We start from the raw sequence: 18,992 nt of genomic DNA on the forward strand, positions 1-18,992 counted from the left end.
ATGCATGCACATGCCAGGTTTCAAGGGTGTATGCAACAAAAGAAAAGCATCTAGTAAAAAAGGGTTTAAGATACTGAGGTAAAACAAATAAATAGCTGAAAGTCACTCAAGCATGCACATAAGGTTAAAGTAACTTAGTTTTGGTATCACAGAGTTGTTCTTATTCAGGTGTATTAACTTTCAGGTGTAGGTCAAATCTGATCCCAAATATTGAGCATGTAAGAACCAATTAGCTGAAAATAAATGTCATTCAAGCATTAAAATTAGGTCAGTTATCTAAATTTGGTACAACCTTTTAGCTCTCAATTAAATGCAGGGCACAGGGTGGCTAAGTGGTCTATGGTGCTTGCCTTACAGATCACTCATATATCTCACCACTGTACACTGAGTCTCGGCTTGACCAACCTGGGTATATGAGTAAGCTTGCCAGTAGCTTCCCTTGGGGTGGTGGTTCTTCCTCCACCAAAAAATACTGGATGCCATGTAAAATCTATCATGATCATAAAAATGGTGTTAAACCCACTAAACCAAACTAAATACAACCATTCCCCACACCAAGTTTCAGGAGTAAAGGTGAAGCAGCATCCAAGACATTGTACGCATAATGAAAAATAAATGAATAGGCAAAACACTTTATGTCAGCTCAGCTGTTTTTAAAAAATCATTTGTGCCAGATTTGTACACTTACAGTTTCCATTTCATCATCATCTTCATCTCTAAAATCTGCCTCTGGTGCATACTTAGACACCTCCTGAGCCTGCATCGAGTGCAAGACTTCTGATGCTTTTGCCAAGCTGGCTAGTCTGTCGTCCAAATTCTCGTACTTTTCCTCATCTGTTCCTAAGAAGGTAGTGCTTGGCCGTATAAAATTAGTGCCCGAGGGTATAGTTGATGATGCTGTTGGTATATATGGAGAGTTACTATTACTAGATGGAACAGCCATGTTATCATTTGTGTTGGTCGTATTTTCTTCTATGTCCATGGATGAAGATTTTTCAGAATCTTGCGGAACAAAATCAATAACATGTTCAATGTTTCTGGTATCAGACCTAGTGCTATCTACACTGTTTTCCTCAAAATGTTCCCCAGAAATATGTCCAGGTATTTGGCTGTCACTACTTGGTTTGTCATCCAACTTTTCTTGTGTTCTGTCCGATAATTCTTTGCAATTCGAATCCTGGGAATCGGTGAGATGTTCAAGAAATGGTATTTTTCCTGATGAATTGGCACCAAAGAAATATTTATTTTCCTCACTTGGAGCACTATTTGCTTGATTGTTAGTCACAGAGGAAATGGATCTTCCCTCTGTATTATTTTCTGTCACTGATTTTTCCACTATGGATGTGTCTGTATCAGATATTGTAGATATGTCTATTGTTAAATTTGGCAGAGGGGGCTCTCCAAAATTTTCCTTTCCATCCTGAATCCCATTCTTTTTGTCATCTGAAATATGGTACATTGATTAATATAAGAGACACGTTATAAAGTAAACTGACAACGGTAAATTTGATGTAGAACACTATCAAACTGTCTCACAATGTACGACGTTGACACCTATATAAATGATTGGTGGCGGGGAGTGGGTCAACATTGTACCACCTGCATTATCAGTACTACAGAGGTCAGTTGACTCGGATCTAAAGGACAAATTTTCAAGAATATCTCACAAAGATGGTAGCCCATACTGACACTGCTGCACAGATTAGATTTATTATATAATTGGATTTTGCAAATGCCGATGACTTCCATTTCTGATGCCTGAACAGTGAACATAGCTGAGGAATGCAGAGATGATTAAGTTATAGGTTAATTATCTTCAACGAAACAAAAAATGGCTACTCACATTAAACCAAAGCGATCAGCAATAATAGTTACCTTAAAACAAATGTATCGATCTGGATGCAATCACACACCATGTAACATGACTTGGGCTAACAATATGACAAAATGAGCACACAAACTTCAGCAAACACTGAGATTAGTCTAGGGTGCGGATGGATGAACATTCAGATGTGTCAATGGATTTGCATGCATACAGACGCCAAAATGATCTGATCTTAGTACAACGTGTGCTTAGATTTTTTTATACTTGTTTAGTAAATTAAAGCAGCATTAGCATCTATGACAGACATTTTATACCTAAATTTTCATGCCTGGTAGACCATAAAAGTAAAACAAATTGTCAGTGTTGATTAAATGAGAATTCATAATATATTTAGTTTTCTACAGTATGCTCAATTTTACAACAGATAATGGTTACAGACTGTAAAATAAAGCAATTTTTAGTTTTAATCTTCATGAGTTGTCAAACTACATCTCACCATTGACAATTTGTGCACATTGGGAAACCAAAACGGACTGCAATACATGTGATGGCACAAGTTACCAAAAGACCTTTTGAAAAGCTAAGAAATGGAGATGAAATGACTGAAGTGAATGGGGGTAAAAATTGGGGCAGGTTATGTCATTGATACATGCTTTACAATCACACTGAGAATAAAGATCACTGAAAGCAGTATTCCATGATATTTCAGTACATTTCACGTGTTCCTTTCCCCAACACATTGTGTATTACATTCTAGCTTTTGTGCTGAACTGGACACATTCTAGTATCTGGTATCAACTGTACAAACTTAAAAGCCTTTTTCCAAAAATTCTGAAATTAATTTACTTTTGTTTTTGGTTTGATATCACCTGAAGACCTTGTTTCTACTGCTGTGTGAAGGAGGAAACAGCATCATTAATTCCATATCATTTGAAGTTGATGCTTATTTTCATTTAAATCCCTCATCAGACTTAACATTATGCAAGTAATTTCCTAATTTCTGCTTATCCTTGAGCCAACTTCCACCTGTCAACTCTGCAAGTTTAAATTCACTACAAACTTTCAATCTTGCTTGTCCATTATGAACTGTACCTATGATAATAAGCATTTAATTCAATGAGTATGTCTTTTGCTTGGGTTTCTTACTATCCATCATCAGATTTGCAGATGCTGAGGATAAATTACTGAATATATATATATATATATATATATATATATATATATATACACACACACACACTTTAATGATGCTAAAAACGTATCTGAAACAGAGTTGAATTGGTCAAATGAAATTAATTTAATTTGACACCTGAGAGTGATTAAAAGAGCTTATGCAAACATAATTTGCATATCTCTGAACTTGTTTATTTACCTATCTTTTTGATTTGATACAAAAGATCCCAGTTTAATAAAATCAACAGTTCACTTCCCCAAGCTGAAAATCAAAACAGGCAGGTATTTAATTTGGTTCTCACGTTAAACTTTAATGTGATGGCTGTTTACGTGTCTTAATAAAAATGAGATTACACCACTCCCTCGATAACTCACGAATCCGCTTAAAACGTGGGGTCAGGTGTGGATCCCATTTTTTAAAAACCAAATACCTCAAAAATTTATTCCTATTTGTTGAACTTTAAGAAAATCGCAATCAAAATTGGTTACAGAAACTTTGATGTATCACCTGTTTTATCGTCGAAAACGGTAGAGGACCTGGAAATTTTAATCAACACTATGAAATATCAAATTTAAAAATAGGTCATACAATTTTTTACATTTTCTTTCCAAAGACATTCCCAGTACACTGCAATTAACGATATGCAAGGAAATTTAGATCAATGAAAATGTAAATTACGCCGAGTGGAGGCAGTACTTTGATAAATACAAATTAAATATTTTTTTGTATCAATTGAAATTTGTGTTCTAGTTCTATCTTTTAGTTCCTTTTAAGTGTAATCGTCATAAATGCAATGTGTCCTCTTGAAATGAAACATGAAATGCATCAATCTACCGTAACAGCTATGTCCGCGAGCATTTCTCTGAGAACTTAATTAGGTGCTGACCTTGTTTTGATAACTGACTTCTGGAAGTATTTATTGAATTGTTGCACTGAATTAAAAGCTGGCCTCCATTGTATTATCACATTAATATGTGTTTTGAATCAAATAAAATAGGTGGGATAGAGAAAAGTTAAAAGGAATGAAAATCCAACAAACTTAAAATCTAGCGACCCCGGTCATATGTCAGGTGAACTCACTTCAACTGATCAATCAAACACTTATAAATGTTATTGTGTATGTTACATAATCTGCCTTAAATTAACCGACTCTTTCATTACTGTGATCAAAGATAACAAGGCAGCCAAGCGAAATGAATACTTCGTAAAATAAAGAGCTTGATTTCACAGATACGTTCCATTGTTGGCAAGCGAGTTTGCTAGTATGCCATAACTTCATATTTTATGGGTAATTCTCGTAAGACTTACAGCAAAATTGTAAGAGTTGGCAGGTTGAAAACCGTTGAAGGGGCAAAGGCCAATATCTGGTACTGGAAGGGCAAAGTCTGGTGGAAGAATCAACTGAACCATTCTGTACAAAGATGTAATTCTCTTCCTTTAAAACCACTATTTGGACTGGTAAAAGATGGGATGGAAAATGGGGTGGGTGGGTGTCTGTAATGGAGACCAAGCCAGTGAGTGGACTCTAAGGATGGATGCAGAAGCATGTCAAGGTGGTAGAGACAACCCTTTCTACAGCATGGTGAAATTGCCTCTGGAATACATCTATGTAATGTCTGTAAGGCTGGATGTTGGAGCAAAAGAAGACCTGAATATGATGCTACCACCCTCCTCCCCGCCCTTCATAAACACCATATATTTGTAATATCTCAAAAATGACCGGTTTACACACCACCCCATCCCGAGTCTTTCCAGACCTGAGAGATTTTTGTGTCCTCAGAACAAAAGGCTTTGGACACAAGTCTGGTGTAAGGAGGTGTAAACTTCATTCACCATCTTATCAAATGACCAGATTTTCTCCCTTTTCAACACCTGGCCTGACAGAAGATGGGGGACGGGACCATGGACACCAGTTCCTCAGTGAACTCATTTGAGCCCACCATTGTGGAAATAATGTCATTGTCCTGATCTGCTCTTGCTCTGAGATGCGAATCGTTTCAATTTGTATCTCTTCGTGGAGATGGTGAGGTTGAAACTGCATTTTCCCCATCCTGAAGCTCTTCCAATTAGTTTCTGGAGCTGACCTATAATTCATGCACTTTTCAAGACATCCACCAAAATTCAAGCACTTTTCAAGACTGTGTGAACCATAATCAACTTCTGTATCAATGATTGTTTAGTCTGTAATTATGTTTCAATCATTGAGAGTTCATTCATGAAGCTTGAAACACTGAATAAAATCCCATGCATATACGTATAGCTTGAACAAAAACATTTATTTTAAGTTTGACATTTATAGGTTGGTTGCTATTAAAGATCAGTTTATTTTGCATTTCATCCTGTAAAAGTAAGGCAAGAATTGTACCTGATATCTCTAGCATGTTTCCAATTGTAACCTACACCTGATGTTCCGATTTTTTGCAAAAACAGAGTTTAACAACAAATTTGATGAACAAAATTAAAACGCATTTTAATATTTTGATAAAGCTAAACAAATATTTAATTTGTTTAATATTAATTTTTTCTCAAGTGTTTCATAAAATGTCTGTTTGAATGTAATAAATGTTGACCTCATTTCACTCACTTTTCCCTCACATTCGAGTCTAGTGTGGACACTTCCAGAAAAGTTATCTTGTGAAGCGAAAACTTTTCTTCTCATCTTGATTCTGGACCCAGCCCCCAACCAACTAATGCGTTTCTAACTTGCACCAAGTACAAGCCATCCAAGAATGTTGTCTATAACTCGATTTTCAAACAAGTTCTTTTCTTATGTGTCAATGTCATTTTGACCTTTGAATGAGGGATAAGAAAAAAATATTAATACCACTATGTACTTTAAATATCAAACTGGCGTTTTTTACAAGAAGAAATGTAAACTGACCTGTTAAATTTTTCACTTCATTCTCTTTATTTTCCCTCTCTAGCCTTTCTTTTTCTTCTTTTTCTACTTGCTTCTTGTATTCAGCAGCCTCTCTGCTAAAGACCTGTTACAAGAGACACAAAACCAACACCTTCATTTCACATGCAAGATGTTTTCAGTATGAATACTGCATTTGCTTGTATAGAAGATACAACCAGTTGTGAGCAACACGGATGAGATGCCTTAGTACTGTGTTGGCACATCAAGATCTATGATGCATTTATACTATTTACATACTCATTTTCTTCTACATTAATTTAGTGTTGTCAGAACTGTGCAGTTTGTATTCCTTCATACTGAACAATATGTGCATCTATAACTACTTTTTATTATCAACTGGAATCATTTTCTTAAATTATAACTGAGTTCCAATTAATAACTGGAGGAGGGAGCAATCTCCTTGGGCTGTGGACAAAAGCCTAGAAAAGATACATCAGGGCAATGATAGCATGTATTTTACGAATGCTATTAAAAGTATGTATTGGAATAATGTATTGCCAAACTACTGAAATATTACTTTTTTATTATCAACACTGAACATTTTTAATATCTACCTGACTAAATGACTCTCCTTCTCCAACTAAAAAGAACTGCTTAAATTTGCTGTAGATATACTCTGCTTTCTTCCGGATCCTCTCACTTCCCTTGTATTTTCTACACTGTAAAGCAAAATAAAACAGACCTTAAACATTACATCACCAGTGTTGTCTTTATCTTGCAACAAAAACTTTAAAGAATTAAACACCCCAGAAAACAATCATCATGATGAAGACCGCTGCTCATCTGTGCAACTAACAGTCCATCATGCAGAACACTGCTTAAAAGTACATGTATACATATACATAGCATACTGAAAGAGGCAACTCTTTTTTATGAGGGCTGTTCCAGTAAAACATATATGCCCCCGGGGATGGCACTTCAAAACAACTTCTGTAGGAGGTTGTGTTTCAAACTATTTTGATTCTGACAGTGGAAGGTTGGTTAGGAAAATCACTTCTATTGTGGGTTGTGTTAACAAAATGAGAAATCGCTGGTGTGGTTGTCAGAAAATAAAACGAATATATATCTAAAATCGCATCTAACCCCCTCCTAGTGGTCTGACATGAATAAAACATTGGGCCAGAAAATGATGCCAGTACACGTGATTGCATGAAATTTGTACGAAATTGCGTACTTTTAAAGCAGTGATACACGTTCCACAAATTACATCAACGTCGCAGATATAAAATGTGCTTTGTGCAGTATGCAATTTTTATTAAACTTTTAACTGTAAAAGTGCATTTCACAACGTAATTCGTGCTGCCAGTAGCGGTCTCGCAGGGCTTGATGTGACATCCAGATAGCTATATATGTCGGTTCGACATGAATGGCTGTTAAACTAAATCTGATTGGTTCACTGGACCCTGGAACAAGTATTTTATGCTAGTTTTAACCTTATTTTCATTATGGAAGCTTTACAAATCCGTGTTTCAAATAAGGGCCACACAGGAAACCAATATGGCTGAATCACAACAGGGTTTGTCTTCAGACGATGTTTTCAGTCGGCAAATACTGGCTGGTGATAGCTATGATCACAATGAATTTCATGTATATCAGGCTGTTGGACATTGGGAAAATGTCACTGAAAATACCAGTGTGTGATTTTGAGACCAAAATTGATGTACATGTTGGAGGGACAATATGCCGATTATATTTATTCAAGATACCCATGTCTGAACAAGCAGACTATGGGAATGTTGGACTTTAAACCCTAATACAGCATTATGGAAGAGAAAAAATCTGGCATAAGAGGCAGCAAAGCGCTGATTCAAGGAAGTGAATCTTTGCCAGAGTTCATGTTAATGAAAACTCAGAAATGTTTACTCACGTGTATTTGGATGCCAATTTTTTTATTGGGGATGCATACAATCACTTTGGCGAGAGTCCTCCGTACACATGTAATATGTGGGCGGCAAAATTCAAAGACTTGCCAGTCATGCTTCAGCCACCTGCTTAGTGGGAAAATGTGTTATCAATTAGCTGTGCTGATATTTACAATGACAGAATTTAGTGGCTGAAAGACCCCCCCCACCCCCGTCAGGTCATCATTATAAGAGTACATCAAAAGAACATGCTGCAATAGCTGGGCAGCAAGATCAAAGGCTCTGACTGGCAGCTGGGTGGGAAAATCTACTGATACAGTGCTTGAATTCAGAGGCAGAAAGACCCAGAAATGTACATGTGACCATTTATAACAGTACATCAAATAAACAACTTTAGCTTTTATTATTGTCTTTATTTCCGAGTGTAGCGGAATAAGCAGTACACGTGACCTTGGAATCATGACATGTTGAGACTTGGACTTGACTGAGTATTTTGGGGTTCAACGGCAAACTGATGAATATTGTAATGAGATTCAGGAGAGTGCTAAAGTTGCTAGAACTGATAGTTTGGATGGGACAGTAGCCAAGTGTAAGAAAGTGTGTGATGCCTAGCTTAGTGCTTTGAATAAGACCTTCCTTGTATTGACAAAATTCAGACTCACTCTGATGAACAAACAAGAGCTATGTCCAGGGATCGTCCTGGGCTTCGCCAATGTCGCAAATTGCGATTTTTTTTCCTTACTGGTGACAAAAATATCCCATCTGGCGATTTTTTTGGCGACAGACTTTTTGGTTATTTAATTTGTACATACAATCATGGATTTGGACTGGATAAATTAAAAGGGAGAATGAAAGGAAGCCACAAACTTGACTAAGCAATGCATTGGAATCAATCTGTTATACAAACGATCCTTTGTTTGTATTGACAACCCCATCTTTACAATGCATTGTTACATCATAATCTGCTTTTGCTGACATCTGGGCTGAGTACTGTGTGCTGTGATACAGTCAATCATGCTACCGAACTCTACCTACAACTGACCGACTTCTGAAGACGCGAATAGAACAGATACAATTAATTGAATGGCTAATCCTTCTGTTTTTTTTTTTGTTTTTTTTTTACATATACCAATACAATAGTTTTGCTGAACCTTCATAGAAAACTGATAACCTTTGAAGTACTGACTACTGTGTATAAATACAAAGCAAATGGAAAAAATCTCAATCACAATTATATCTGTCGCCAGTACAGCATTTTACTCATTGATCTTTTCCTTTTGCCATCAATCCGTGTTACCGCTGCAGAGACTTAAACTCCGCAACAAGAAATTGCACAAAAAAAAAAAAAAACCAGTTTTGCATAAGTAATAATAATTATTTATTTCGCAAAATACAGGAGTGAAAGAATCCCTAAAGTGGGTGTGAATTTATGCTTATATATACGGTCCAATATTGCCTGGTGTTGACTCCTGTAAGTTTCATTCGTGGGAATGGAGATCCTATTTTGCTTGTTGAGAAAATTCATACAGCATTCAGTGATCATTCTTGGGATTTAGCAAGCAATTCACTATAAGCTTTGTGAAGCTAGCCATGGGGGGGGGGGGGCTGCTGACAGACTACTGGTGTCACTGTCAGCACTGTAGACTGTGAACGTGGATTCAGTAAGATGAACCTCATAAAAACTGACATCAGAAATAAACTCTGCATTTCATCTCTCGAGAATTTAATGAGAATCAGCATGTACAGATGTGAAAAATTAGACTTTGAAACTACACTCAACAAGTGGGCAGCCCTAAAATCGCGATGGATCTTCATGTAACATTTTGTTAATGCTTGTTGTAATTAGAGTATTAACTAACCCATCTTTTGTAATTTTCATTGCCTGTTACATTAATAGACTAAATTAACACTTGAAAAAATGTACACTACTTGTTCTGGCGACACTTTTTGAAAATTGGCGACAAAATATTAAGGCTGGCGATTTTTTTGGCGACAGCTTTTTAAAAGCCAGGACCATCCCTGTATGTCAGTGTTATAAAGAATGAAGAAATTAAACTCAATGGCAACCAATAGTTCTTATAATTTGCATAGTCTTCTGGGAGAGGACTGCAACTTGTGCTGGTGGGACTCCAATTTTTACCAGAATGGGAGTCCTGGACTCCTAGTTTTAAAATCCTAGTGAGACCTCTGGAAAACTTTTCTTTTTGGAACAGGGAAATCAAAGAGAGAATATTCATAGGGCTATACCTGTGAGATGTTGAAAATTGCACAACCATAAAGAACAGTAACTTGTTCAAGCTTGTTATGCATATGCGTTTTACACAGCAGGCAATGAAAGGAGTTCTCAGCACAGAATAATATTCATACACAGAGGAGGAAAATCATATTAAATTCAGAAACAATTAACAGATTAATGCTCGAACATCAGAGAATCCCCATAAAACATAATTATGCGAGTGCAGATCTCTAGTTGGCAGAACCACTATGGCAATAAAAGAATAACGAGACAAACTTTCAGATCATGTATTACCAAAATGAAGTACATGCTCTTTTTGTGCAAAAATTAAATGACATCAAAACATAAGAGACTGAATGATCTGTGTAAACTCGAAGCAAGATGGATAAAATTTGTCCTGTTTGTGTTCGGTTCTTCCTATTTTATTTTGATCATGGTGATATTTTCTGCAGACTTTTTGGCACTTAATTCCAAGCCATCATTTGGTTTTTGTATTAAAATTGGATTACTATTATCTAGTACACAACATTTTGAAGCAGTGTTATTAACTAATGATGAAATTGATAAAAAAAATACTTGATGTCATTCTGATATATGGATTCTTTACTACACTACTAATCTGTTCATCCTGATTCTTTTTTACCATCTCCTTTAGTTTTACTGTTACCAGTACTTTTAATAAAATTGTAACTTCTATTTTCTTGCAATCTAAATATTTGTAATCATGCATTATTGTAAAAAGGTAAAATGTGCTTAGTTTTGTTGTAAAATCTAAAACTATTAATTAGCAAGGGACTAAAGTAAAAAGTGGGTCAGCTTCATGTGTGCAAAAATTATTGCCATATTAGTGTCGTTAGAAACAACATAATAGTTGTACAAGATATATTTTGCAAAGTTGTAGAACCAGCACTTGTATTCTCATCACATATTCCATTTAAATAATAATATCATTATTTCTGCATATTCCTGTCAGTATTTTCCCAGTGGTATTAATTTTCTAATCTGATGTTGTTCGTTTCTTGTGCAATTTTTACATGTCAAGAATTCTCACAGTATCATTAAAAAAACAATGTAATCTGCACTAAATTGAGTTGTTTGAGAAGAAATTCATTTTTTTAACCCAAAAATCACTGAAGCTATAAGTTCTGGCATTAAAGTCTCACATTAAATAACATTTTAAGTAGCCATGATAGAAATCTGGGATGCAAGTGTACTAATTTCACTGTTGGTATATTCAAATATTCAAATCTTGAATGTGATGGAGGAACATGACTCCAAAATAAACATCAATTTTAGAACCTGTTCAATGACTATGAATCAAGTATACATCTGAATTGTTAGAAATTTTTTAATTCTTTGTTTTGACAACATTGCAATTAGCTGTCGAATAGGGAGTAAGCCTATGGTCTTTCTGCCATCCAAACCAAGACCCCACCACAACCACGTGACCATGCCCGATGACATCACAGTAATAATCGCTATACAGCTAGAGATGACAGCTCTTTGAGTATTTTGATTTGAGTAGAGCCTTAACAGAGTGGAACAGTAAGAAAAAGTGACATATATTTAAGTGTTAGGGAGATATTTAACAATGGCTATTCCTCCCACCACCACCTTCTTCATTGGAGATCACACACACACAAAACAATGAATAAATCCTGAAAACCTGGCAGCATCCCTGCAGGGGAGATAACTAATTTATTTGGTTTTATTGGTCTCTGGTTATCCCATGGTATTTGTGTTACTTGAACATTATCTTGCAGTGTGTCCAGTCAATATGGTCGAAAAAGGCTTACAACCATTGAGAGTTGTTGAAGGACTCGCATTACTACAGATACGAAAAAAACGAGAACCATACTATAAATCAGTGAAGATAAAATAGAGTATATTTGGGTTTGATTGTTCCTGATTGATTGATAATAGAAGTAAGATTTTAGTAAAAAGAATCTTTTGAGAGATTGTCCTACTTGTAACTAAAAAAAGTGAGGGACATCATTTTATTAACATAATTTTCTTTCCTCTACAGACCTGAGTTTGGAAGACTTGTTACTGAAATAAGCAGCTGACTCTTTGGTGCAGTATTGAAAGCATGTTTAAAATTTGTGTAGGTCCAGAAAATGGTGCAGCTGTTATGGTTTTCTTTTCACAAAAACTGTCATCACAGATGTGTCTATACTGATAAAAATTTGATCATGAGCACTTGAAAATTTAATAACATGGTGTTTCAGACATGATTTTGGTCCTCCATAAAAAAACCTGAATATCTGAAACTGGGGTTTGGATGTCCTCCCGAAACGGGGTTTCAAGGGGAAGCACCCCTGATCGGGGGGGGGGGGGGGTAAAGGGGGCCTTAGGCCCCTGGCCAAAAATGCATTTCACAATCATAAAAAAAGTGCTGCTGGTGCAACTTATGATTATAATATATAACAAAATAATCATCTGAAAAACTAACAAACTTACCAAAAATGTTCAACTTGAATAATTTCACAATATTTATTGTCACATGAATCTGTTCTCCAATACTATTGGTGCTTAAATTATTTCATGTGCATGTCAGTATTCACACTGTAATTAAGTCAATAACTTGGCATTTTTTTGCTGCCAACATATCACACTTCTCTCTTTTCATAACAAATCTGTAAAATAAACACCCAACTACATCACCTATATACAAATAATCCCATATAATCCCATATATTCACTTGTCTTTTTGTCCACTGGACAAAACCTGCTGATATGCCAGTCGAGCTCTTTTTGCGGCTTTATCAAAGATTTAATTAGTCTTCATTTTTGTCACCAATGATTGTGTTGGGTCAATGTACAATCGTTTCTTTTCCTTCTCAACGAGAGCCTTTTTCCTTTCAAGCTCCAGCTTGTGTTGGTGACATGCAGTGCACATATTCCGACAGAGGGCTACATCTGTTCCAGACTCTTCCAACCACAACTTCCGTAATTTATATCTTTATTACAAAGGTCACAAAATGCCAGTCCTCGAGCATTTAGTTTTCTTATAAACTGACCAACTAAATTTCCGTCGACTTTTCGCTCCAGCCATTCCAATTTCCATACATTTTTAAAACCTTTATCTAAACTTCTTATGTCATGGTCTCTCTCAACAACTCGGGATGCCATTTTTTGTAAGCACGCTTCTTCTTTCCATTGCCATCAGTTTCATTTGCACGAAGATTCATTGGATGAATTTAAACTTTTGACCAATCAGAATACTCTTTACTAGAGTCGTGGGCTAACTAATATATGGAGCGAATAAGTTACAAGGGTTGTTGCAGAATTGGACCGAACAGACCATTTAAAAACCTGGAAAAAAACCTGGATTGGACATAATAATAAAAAAACAGACTATATCAAGAAAAATCGGATTCAAGTCAGAAGAAAAGCAGAATTCCGCTTTAAAACGGAGAAAATTCATGTCTGGGTGTTTGCACAGTGAGTCATGATTTCTTGAGCTTTGTGCAGAAACATGTAATCCAAGCAGAATACTTCCAGAAATGTAGAGGTTTTCAATCTTGGATTTAGTCTCCCTGTTGCATTTAACATGGATATGCATATTCACAGACAATTAGTACAGTAGTAGGAAAAGTGAGAAATTTAGATACATATCATAAACAAGACAAACAGTATGTGGAGGGACAATATTATAAAAACAGGCTGGAATGGAGAAGTATTTAAAAAAAAATAATGAGTAGAAATGTGCCTCATTTTTATGTGTGCAACATTATTTTCTCAACTTCAGTAAGAAATTACAGGTACATCAAAGGGAAGACAAAGGGTGTGCAGTTAACTAAACCAATGTGAATTTAGCTCCTTAAAAGATGTATCAAATTGATTTTAACCTTCTGGTTATATCTGTTCTGGTCTGTTTCTGTCCATTCTGGTGATTATGTCCACTGAATCAGTATGGTTGGAGAAAAAAAATTGCAAATTTGTCAGATTATAATTACCAGTATACATTGTACTTCTGCCGGAGAGATGTGAATAATTTTATTTCTTGGTTTGCTGATTCTGGTTGTTGCTCAATTCAAATGCATCATTGAAAAACACTGATGCATTCTCATACTTTGTTATAAATATTTATTACAGATGCATATCTCCAGATATCGGTGAATATTATATAGCATGAATACATTATAACAGTTCTAATTGGAACAATGGGAATTGTTAGAGAAACTTTAAGTGAGCTAAAATGTAAACTTATCGGCAGTGTGTGATGCAGATTGCTTAAGACTTCTCCAATCCATATGCTCACCATGAAAAATCCATTTGTACAAACTGATGATGACTTTTTGGTAACTGTCAGAAAGCCAAAATTGATGATATCAAAGGTCTACAAAAATTACTAGAGTAAAAATGTAAAAACTCATATAGCTGTGGCAAAAATGATGGAATAGTACCTTTGCTGTTGTTGCCACAGTTGATTAGTTGGTTGATTTAGTTTTGTTTGGTTTGTGTTTTGTTAACAATATATTAGGTGGAGAAAGAACCCCAAAAGACCACCAACTCAAACTGGTTGATCTGTGACAAAAACTCACTCTGTGAGATGTGCAAGTGATGTAAAAGCAAGCACCTTAGTACACTTGGGCACACGGAGCCTCTGTTGATTTGATGTTTATCTCCAACAGCTGAAGCCATTTAGACATGAGATCTCAGGTTTCGGTAGATCATTATGGCCTTTACACCATTTTCAGATGAAGAAAATCTATATAAAGCAGCCAGTTTTACTGCTGAAGAAAATCCAAGTCCTTTTGAGACACCAAACACTGCTTATGTAGAACCAATGATCTTCCAAAAGTAACTGACAACATTCTCATTTACACACTGGAGGCAAGTAATCACATGACAAGCATCCTGTACCACTGCCATGGAAGCCCCTCAGATCTGTATCACAAGACAAGCATCTTATACCACTCTGCCATGAAAGCCCCTCGGGCCATAGGTATAAGTCTCATATAAAAGACTAGAAGTGGGAGATAGAACCTGTGGCAACTGGATTGAAAGTGCAGTGTTACTGCTAGGCCATCAGTGATGATGATGATTCTGTTGACAATACAGTTAACTTCAGTGAGGAGTACTCTGGGAAAAAAGATTCCTTGACTTGCAACAAGCATAAACATAAAACATCGTTAACTAAAATATGTTCTTACAAGAAATTATATAGTGTAAAAGTAGGCAGAAATAATGCAACATCACTTCCTCAGGCATTATTGTGTTTTTTTCTTCTGACAAATCATGTATTATAAGTTTACCAAAACATTTATTGAAAAAAACATAACAAGGAATCATAGCATCTGACTACACATTTAAAGTAATACAAGATTTAACTATTATTTTAATCAAATACAGCAAGCCTGAGAACAAAGAAAAAAAGCAAAACATAGTGATCACTTTAGTAAACACACAATTTAGTAAGGATACAAATTCATGATTTCTGTATTAGAACAGAAATCCCTATTATAAAATCTGTATTCATGGACGTTAAATTAGTAGGTATTAAGGAACTGATCAATGACATATACAAATAATAAGCCACCATGAAAATTTGTGATTTCACAGTATCAGAGATGTACATGGCTGACAGACAAACAAACAAAAGGACAAATGATTGATTATAATGAATAAATACAAATAAAAAAAATGCAGTAGATTATGTGATCTATAAGAATTCAGCAGATTACCTACAGCTAGCTTTCATTTAAATCACTTCAAACCAGATATTAAAATCACTTCTATCGCCCACTAACCCATAGCCAAAAATTATGTTAACAAAATTATGCTTCTGTAGAGGACAGTGTTTTTTGATTAAAACATATCTGATGGTGGATCATAATTTTTTTAATTGCTTCTGTTGTGGGTTTGGTGAATTTGAAAGTGCCTTCCCCCTGGGGGGTATATGTTTTACTGGAACAGCCCTGACAATATTTACTGTACATTAATTTATCACTAGAGACATGAATTTTCATGATACTGCTAATAATTTCTTATCTGACGTAACATGCGTCTGTACATATGCATGGCACACAAATTCTACATTAGATCTTTAAATTCACAGTTTGTGGAACCCAAAAATTCAAACTAAATTACAGTGACGGTAATCATGATTTTTATTTTTTTAATTAACTGGTTCCTTCCACCATCAAACAGAACACACATACATTTTAGCCACAGTAATGTCAAACTTGCGACGTTCCATGAAATCGAACAACCCCAACATGCAATACAAAATAAAAGATAGGAAATCAGTGATATATCACTATGTTACAATTGTCCATCTCACTCACCTTTTTGATAGTATTCATAATGTCTGGGTTTTTCTTCAACATCACTTGATTGACTGGTAAAGCTTCCAGATCAGCCATAATTGCAATACATTTGTCTACATCCTGAGAACAGAAGAGTGAAAGAATATACAAAGATGAAATCAACATAATCATTTTAGGCCCCAGTATCACTGCCTTATCAAAGATAGAACTGATATCTCCCCCTGCCACTGCCTTACTGAGGATGAAACTGACATAATCTTTCAGGCCCCAGTGTCACTGCCTTATGGAGGATGAAATTGACAATCTTATAAGGCCCCAGTGAGACTGCCTTAAATGACACTACAATGATCTCCAATCACAAACATGTAAATAGGCTTTCTTTTCCTTTGTTCATCACTAGAGTATAAGCATTAGTATCATTCATACAGCAGTCACTGATCACATTTGATGGTAACTTTGCAAATGAGCTTGCTATGTTCATTACTTCATAAATATTAAAAATACTACATTTAATCTTGACATTTTATACTTAATTTTACAGTTATGAAATTATTTCTACAGTATGCATGCTTGAAGAAGTTGAAGACTAATTTCTTACCACAAATATTAACCACAACTGTTGAGTTTTCAAAAACATTTTCAATATTAATACAACCACACATTGTCTAACATAAGCCTCTCTTTATGTTAATGCTGTACAATGCAACAATGTCATTATAATGCAGCATGGAAATAATCAAGATCAACATCAAATTCATCAATTAGACAAAGCTATTATGTCGGAATTGTTATATAGCAAGACTGTTGTGGGTGTTTTCCTGATGTCAGAGCTTGGTTAAGTCTGGTATCATAACCTCACTTGACTCAAATAAGGTTCTTTGTACCCTATATAAAGCAAACCACCTGTACAGTCTGATAAAGGTATGTGAAGTACAACAGAAAGAGCAGTTGGTCAGAAAATCTAGATTAGTAGGCTGCTCTCTGCAGGAATTCCTCCCAGTGCTGTTATTTGTACATATCACAAAAATAATATTAGATGGTTTTTCTTTTCATTTTTGTCATCTTTATCCATATCTGATGGCATATAAGCATCATCTGTTCAATACTTATCACTAGTTCCAGAAGATGTGTGCCAAATTTCACAGACATACACTTAACGGTTTTAATGTTATACTATGGAAATGTGTATGACTTGGATTTTTTGTGTGGCTTTAAAAAATTTCAGTCATATCTCTATGATGTCTGCAGTGTGGCAGTTTTTAGTGATGTCTAGAACTTGGGTCTCATGCTGCCAACATGTACCATCATGTCCCACCCATTCACATTATCCTGACATCAGTCTGACCAGTCCAACACTAATGTCTTAATGCTGAGCGCCAAGTGAGGCAGAGGCTAGTACCAATCTGATGTGTCTTTGGTATGATTCGAACCCACAACCTCATGCATCTGTGGATGCCTATCGAAATGAAACTATGACAAAGAATGGATGGATGAAAAAAAATTGCCTAAAAAACAAAACAAGAAGAAAAGAAATAGAAGAAAAAAATGCGACAATTTTATAAAAATATAAATATTGAAACTAAAGAATTTAGACCCATATGGACCAGAACTCAAGGTTTCATGAGGAAAGTAAAAAACTTTCTGTCCACTCACCGTAAGATGGAGAATATTACATTAAAACTATGTCTATTTGTAAGGAAAACTTACAGCCAATCCGCCTTTCATAAGAGATTTCTTGATCTCAATATCCATCTGTACAAGCTTCGTTTCTGTCTGCATAACTAGAGAAAATGAAAAGCATTATCACAACATACTGTACAAAAAAATCAAAACTGGATAACGGACCAAGTCAATTACAAAAACTTTTCTTGACACAACTGTCTAGTCCAATTATTGATGTTAAGCCAATGTCGCGAATGACACTGATTTCTGAAACAGATGTAATTTTAATTAGACTTGCACTCAACCCCCTCAAAACAATAAAAAGAAAAGCGAAAGAAAAACAAGTATCAAATGACACTTTTACATTAACTTTTACGACAATGCTGTTGGCATAAGTACTGTTAAATCCATTCAAGTTTATTGAATGTGAAGGGCCAATGGAAATATAAACATTCACAGCACATTCATCACCAGCAGCCAAGGCCAAAGATCACATAATCTCTCTGACAAGAAAACTTATAGAATTTTAAAATTGTAAGATCATACAATCTCTCTGACAAGAAAACTTACAGAATTTTAAAATATAAGATCACATGCGCATTTTCTTAGGCCTTATATTGCTACATGATTATGGTCATAGCTCATAAGTATGGTATGCTTGACCTGTTTAGCAATAACAAAGATCTGCAAATAGCTGTGTGCTGGACATGTCAGATTGGCACCATTTTCATTTAGGACAAAGACATTATTTGTCTTTTGGTCATGATCATCCATTCAGGGTGAGTAGTGAAAATAAAATTTTCAAGACAGTTGTTGTGGCTGCCATATTAGCTGCACATGAAAATGGCACTTATATGCAACTTGCCTGACATATGTATCAACTTTGATTGAAATATTCTTAATAGTTTGAGATGAGTTATGCTCTAGAAATGAAAATGTTCACAAACAAGACAGACAGATGGACATTATGACTGCTCTATGACCCCACCCCACCCTTATTACTTACATGTAGCTGGTGGGTGGGATAAATATTGTTCA

At 35.5% G+C, this 18,992-nt stretch overlaps 1 protein-coding gene across 2 annotated transcripts in view; it reads right to left on the minus strand.

Annotated features, from left to right (window-relative positions):
• Nucleotides 1-18,992, minus strand: part of LOC149794057 (uncharacterized) — a 67,365-nt gene that overhangs the window by 9,124 nt on the left and 39,249 nt on the right. For both annotated transcript variants that reach the window (XM_089968004.1, XM_089968003.1), the window contains exons 14-18: nt 18,000-18,073; nt 16,311-16,412; nt 6,474-6,578; nt 5,881-5,983; nt 689-1,443 (exon numbers count right to left, since the gene is read on the minus strand). In XM_089968004.1, the coding sequence (XP_089824130.1) occupies nt 689-1,443; nt 5,881-5,983; nt 6,474-6,578; nt 16,311-16,412; nt 18,000-18,073 (1,139 nt within the window). The remainder of the gene's footprint in view (nt 1-688; nt 1,444-5,880; nt 5,984-6,473; nt 6,579-16,310; nt 16,413-17,999; nt 18,074-18,992) is intronic.

This window comes from Sinohyriopsis cumingii, chromosome 8 (assembly GCF_028554795.1).
Source record: "Sinohyriopsis cumingii isolate HCF-2022 chromosome 8, ASM2855479v2, whole genome shotgun sequence".
In the NCBI taxonomy this organism is placed as follows: domain Eukaryota; kingdom Metazoa; phylum Mollusca; class Bivalvia; order Unionida; family Unionidae; genus Sinohyriopsis; species Sinohyriopsis cumingii.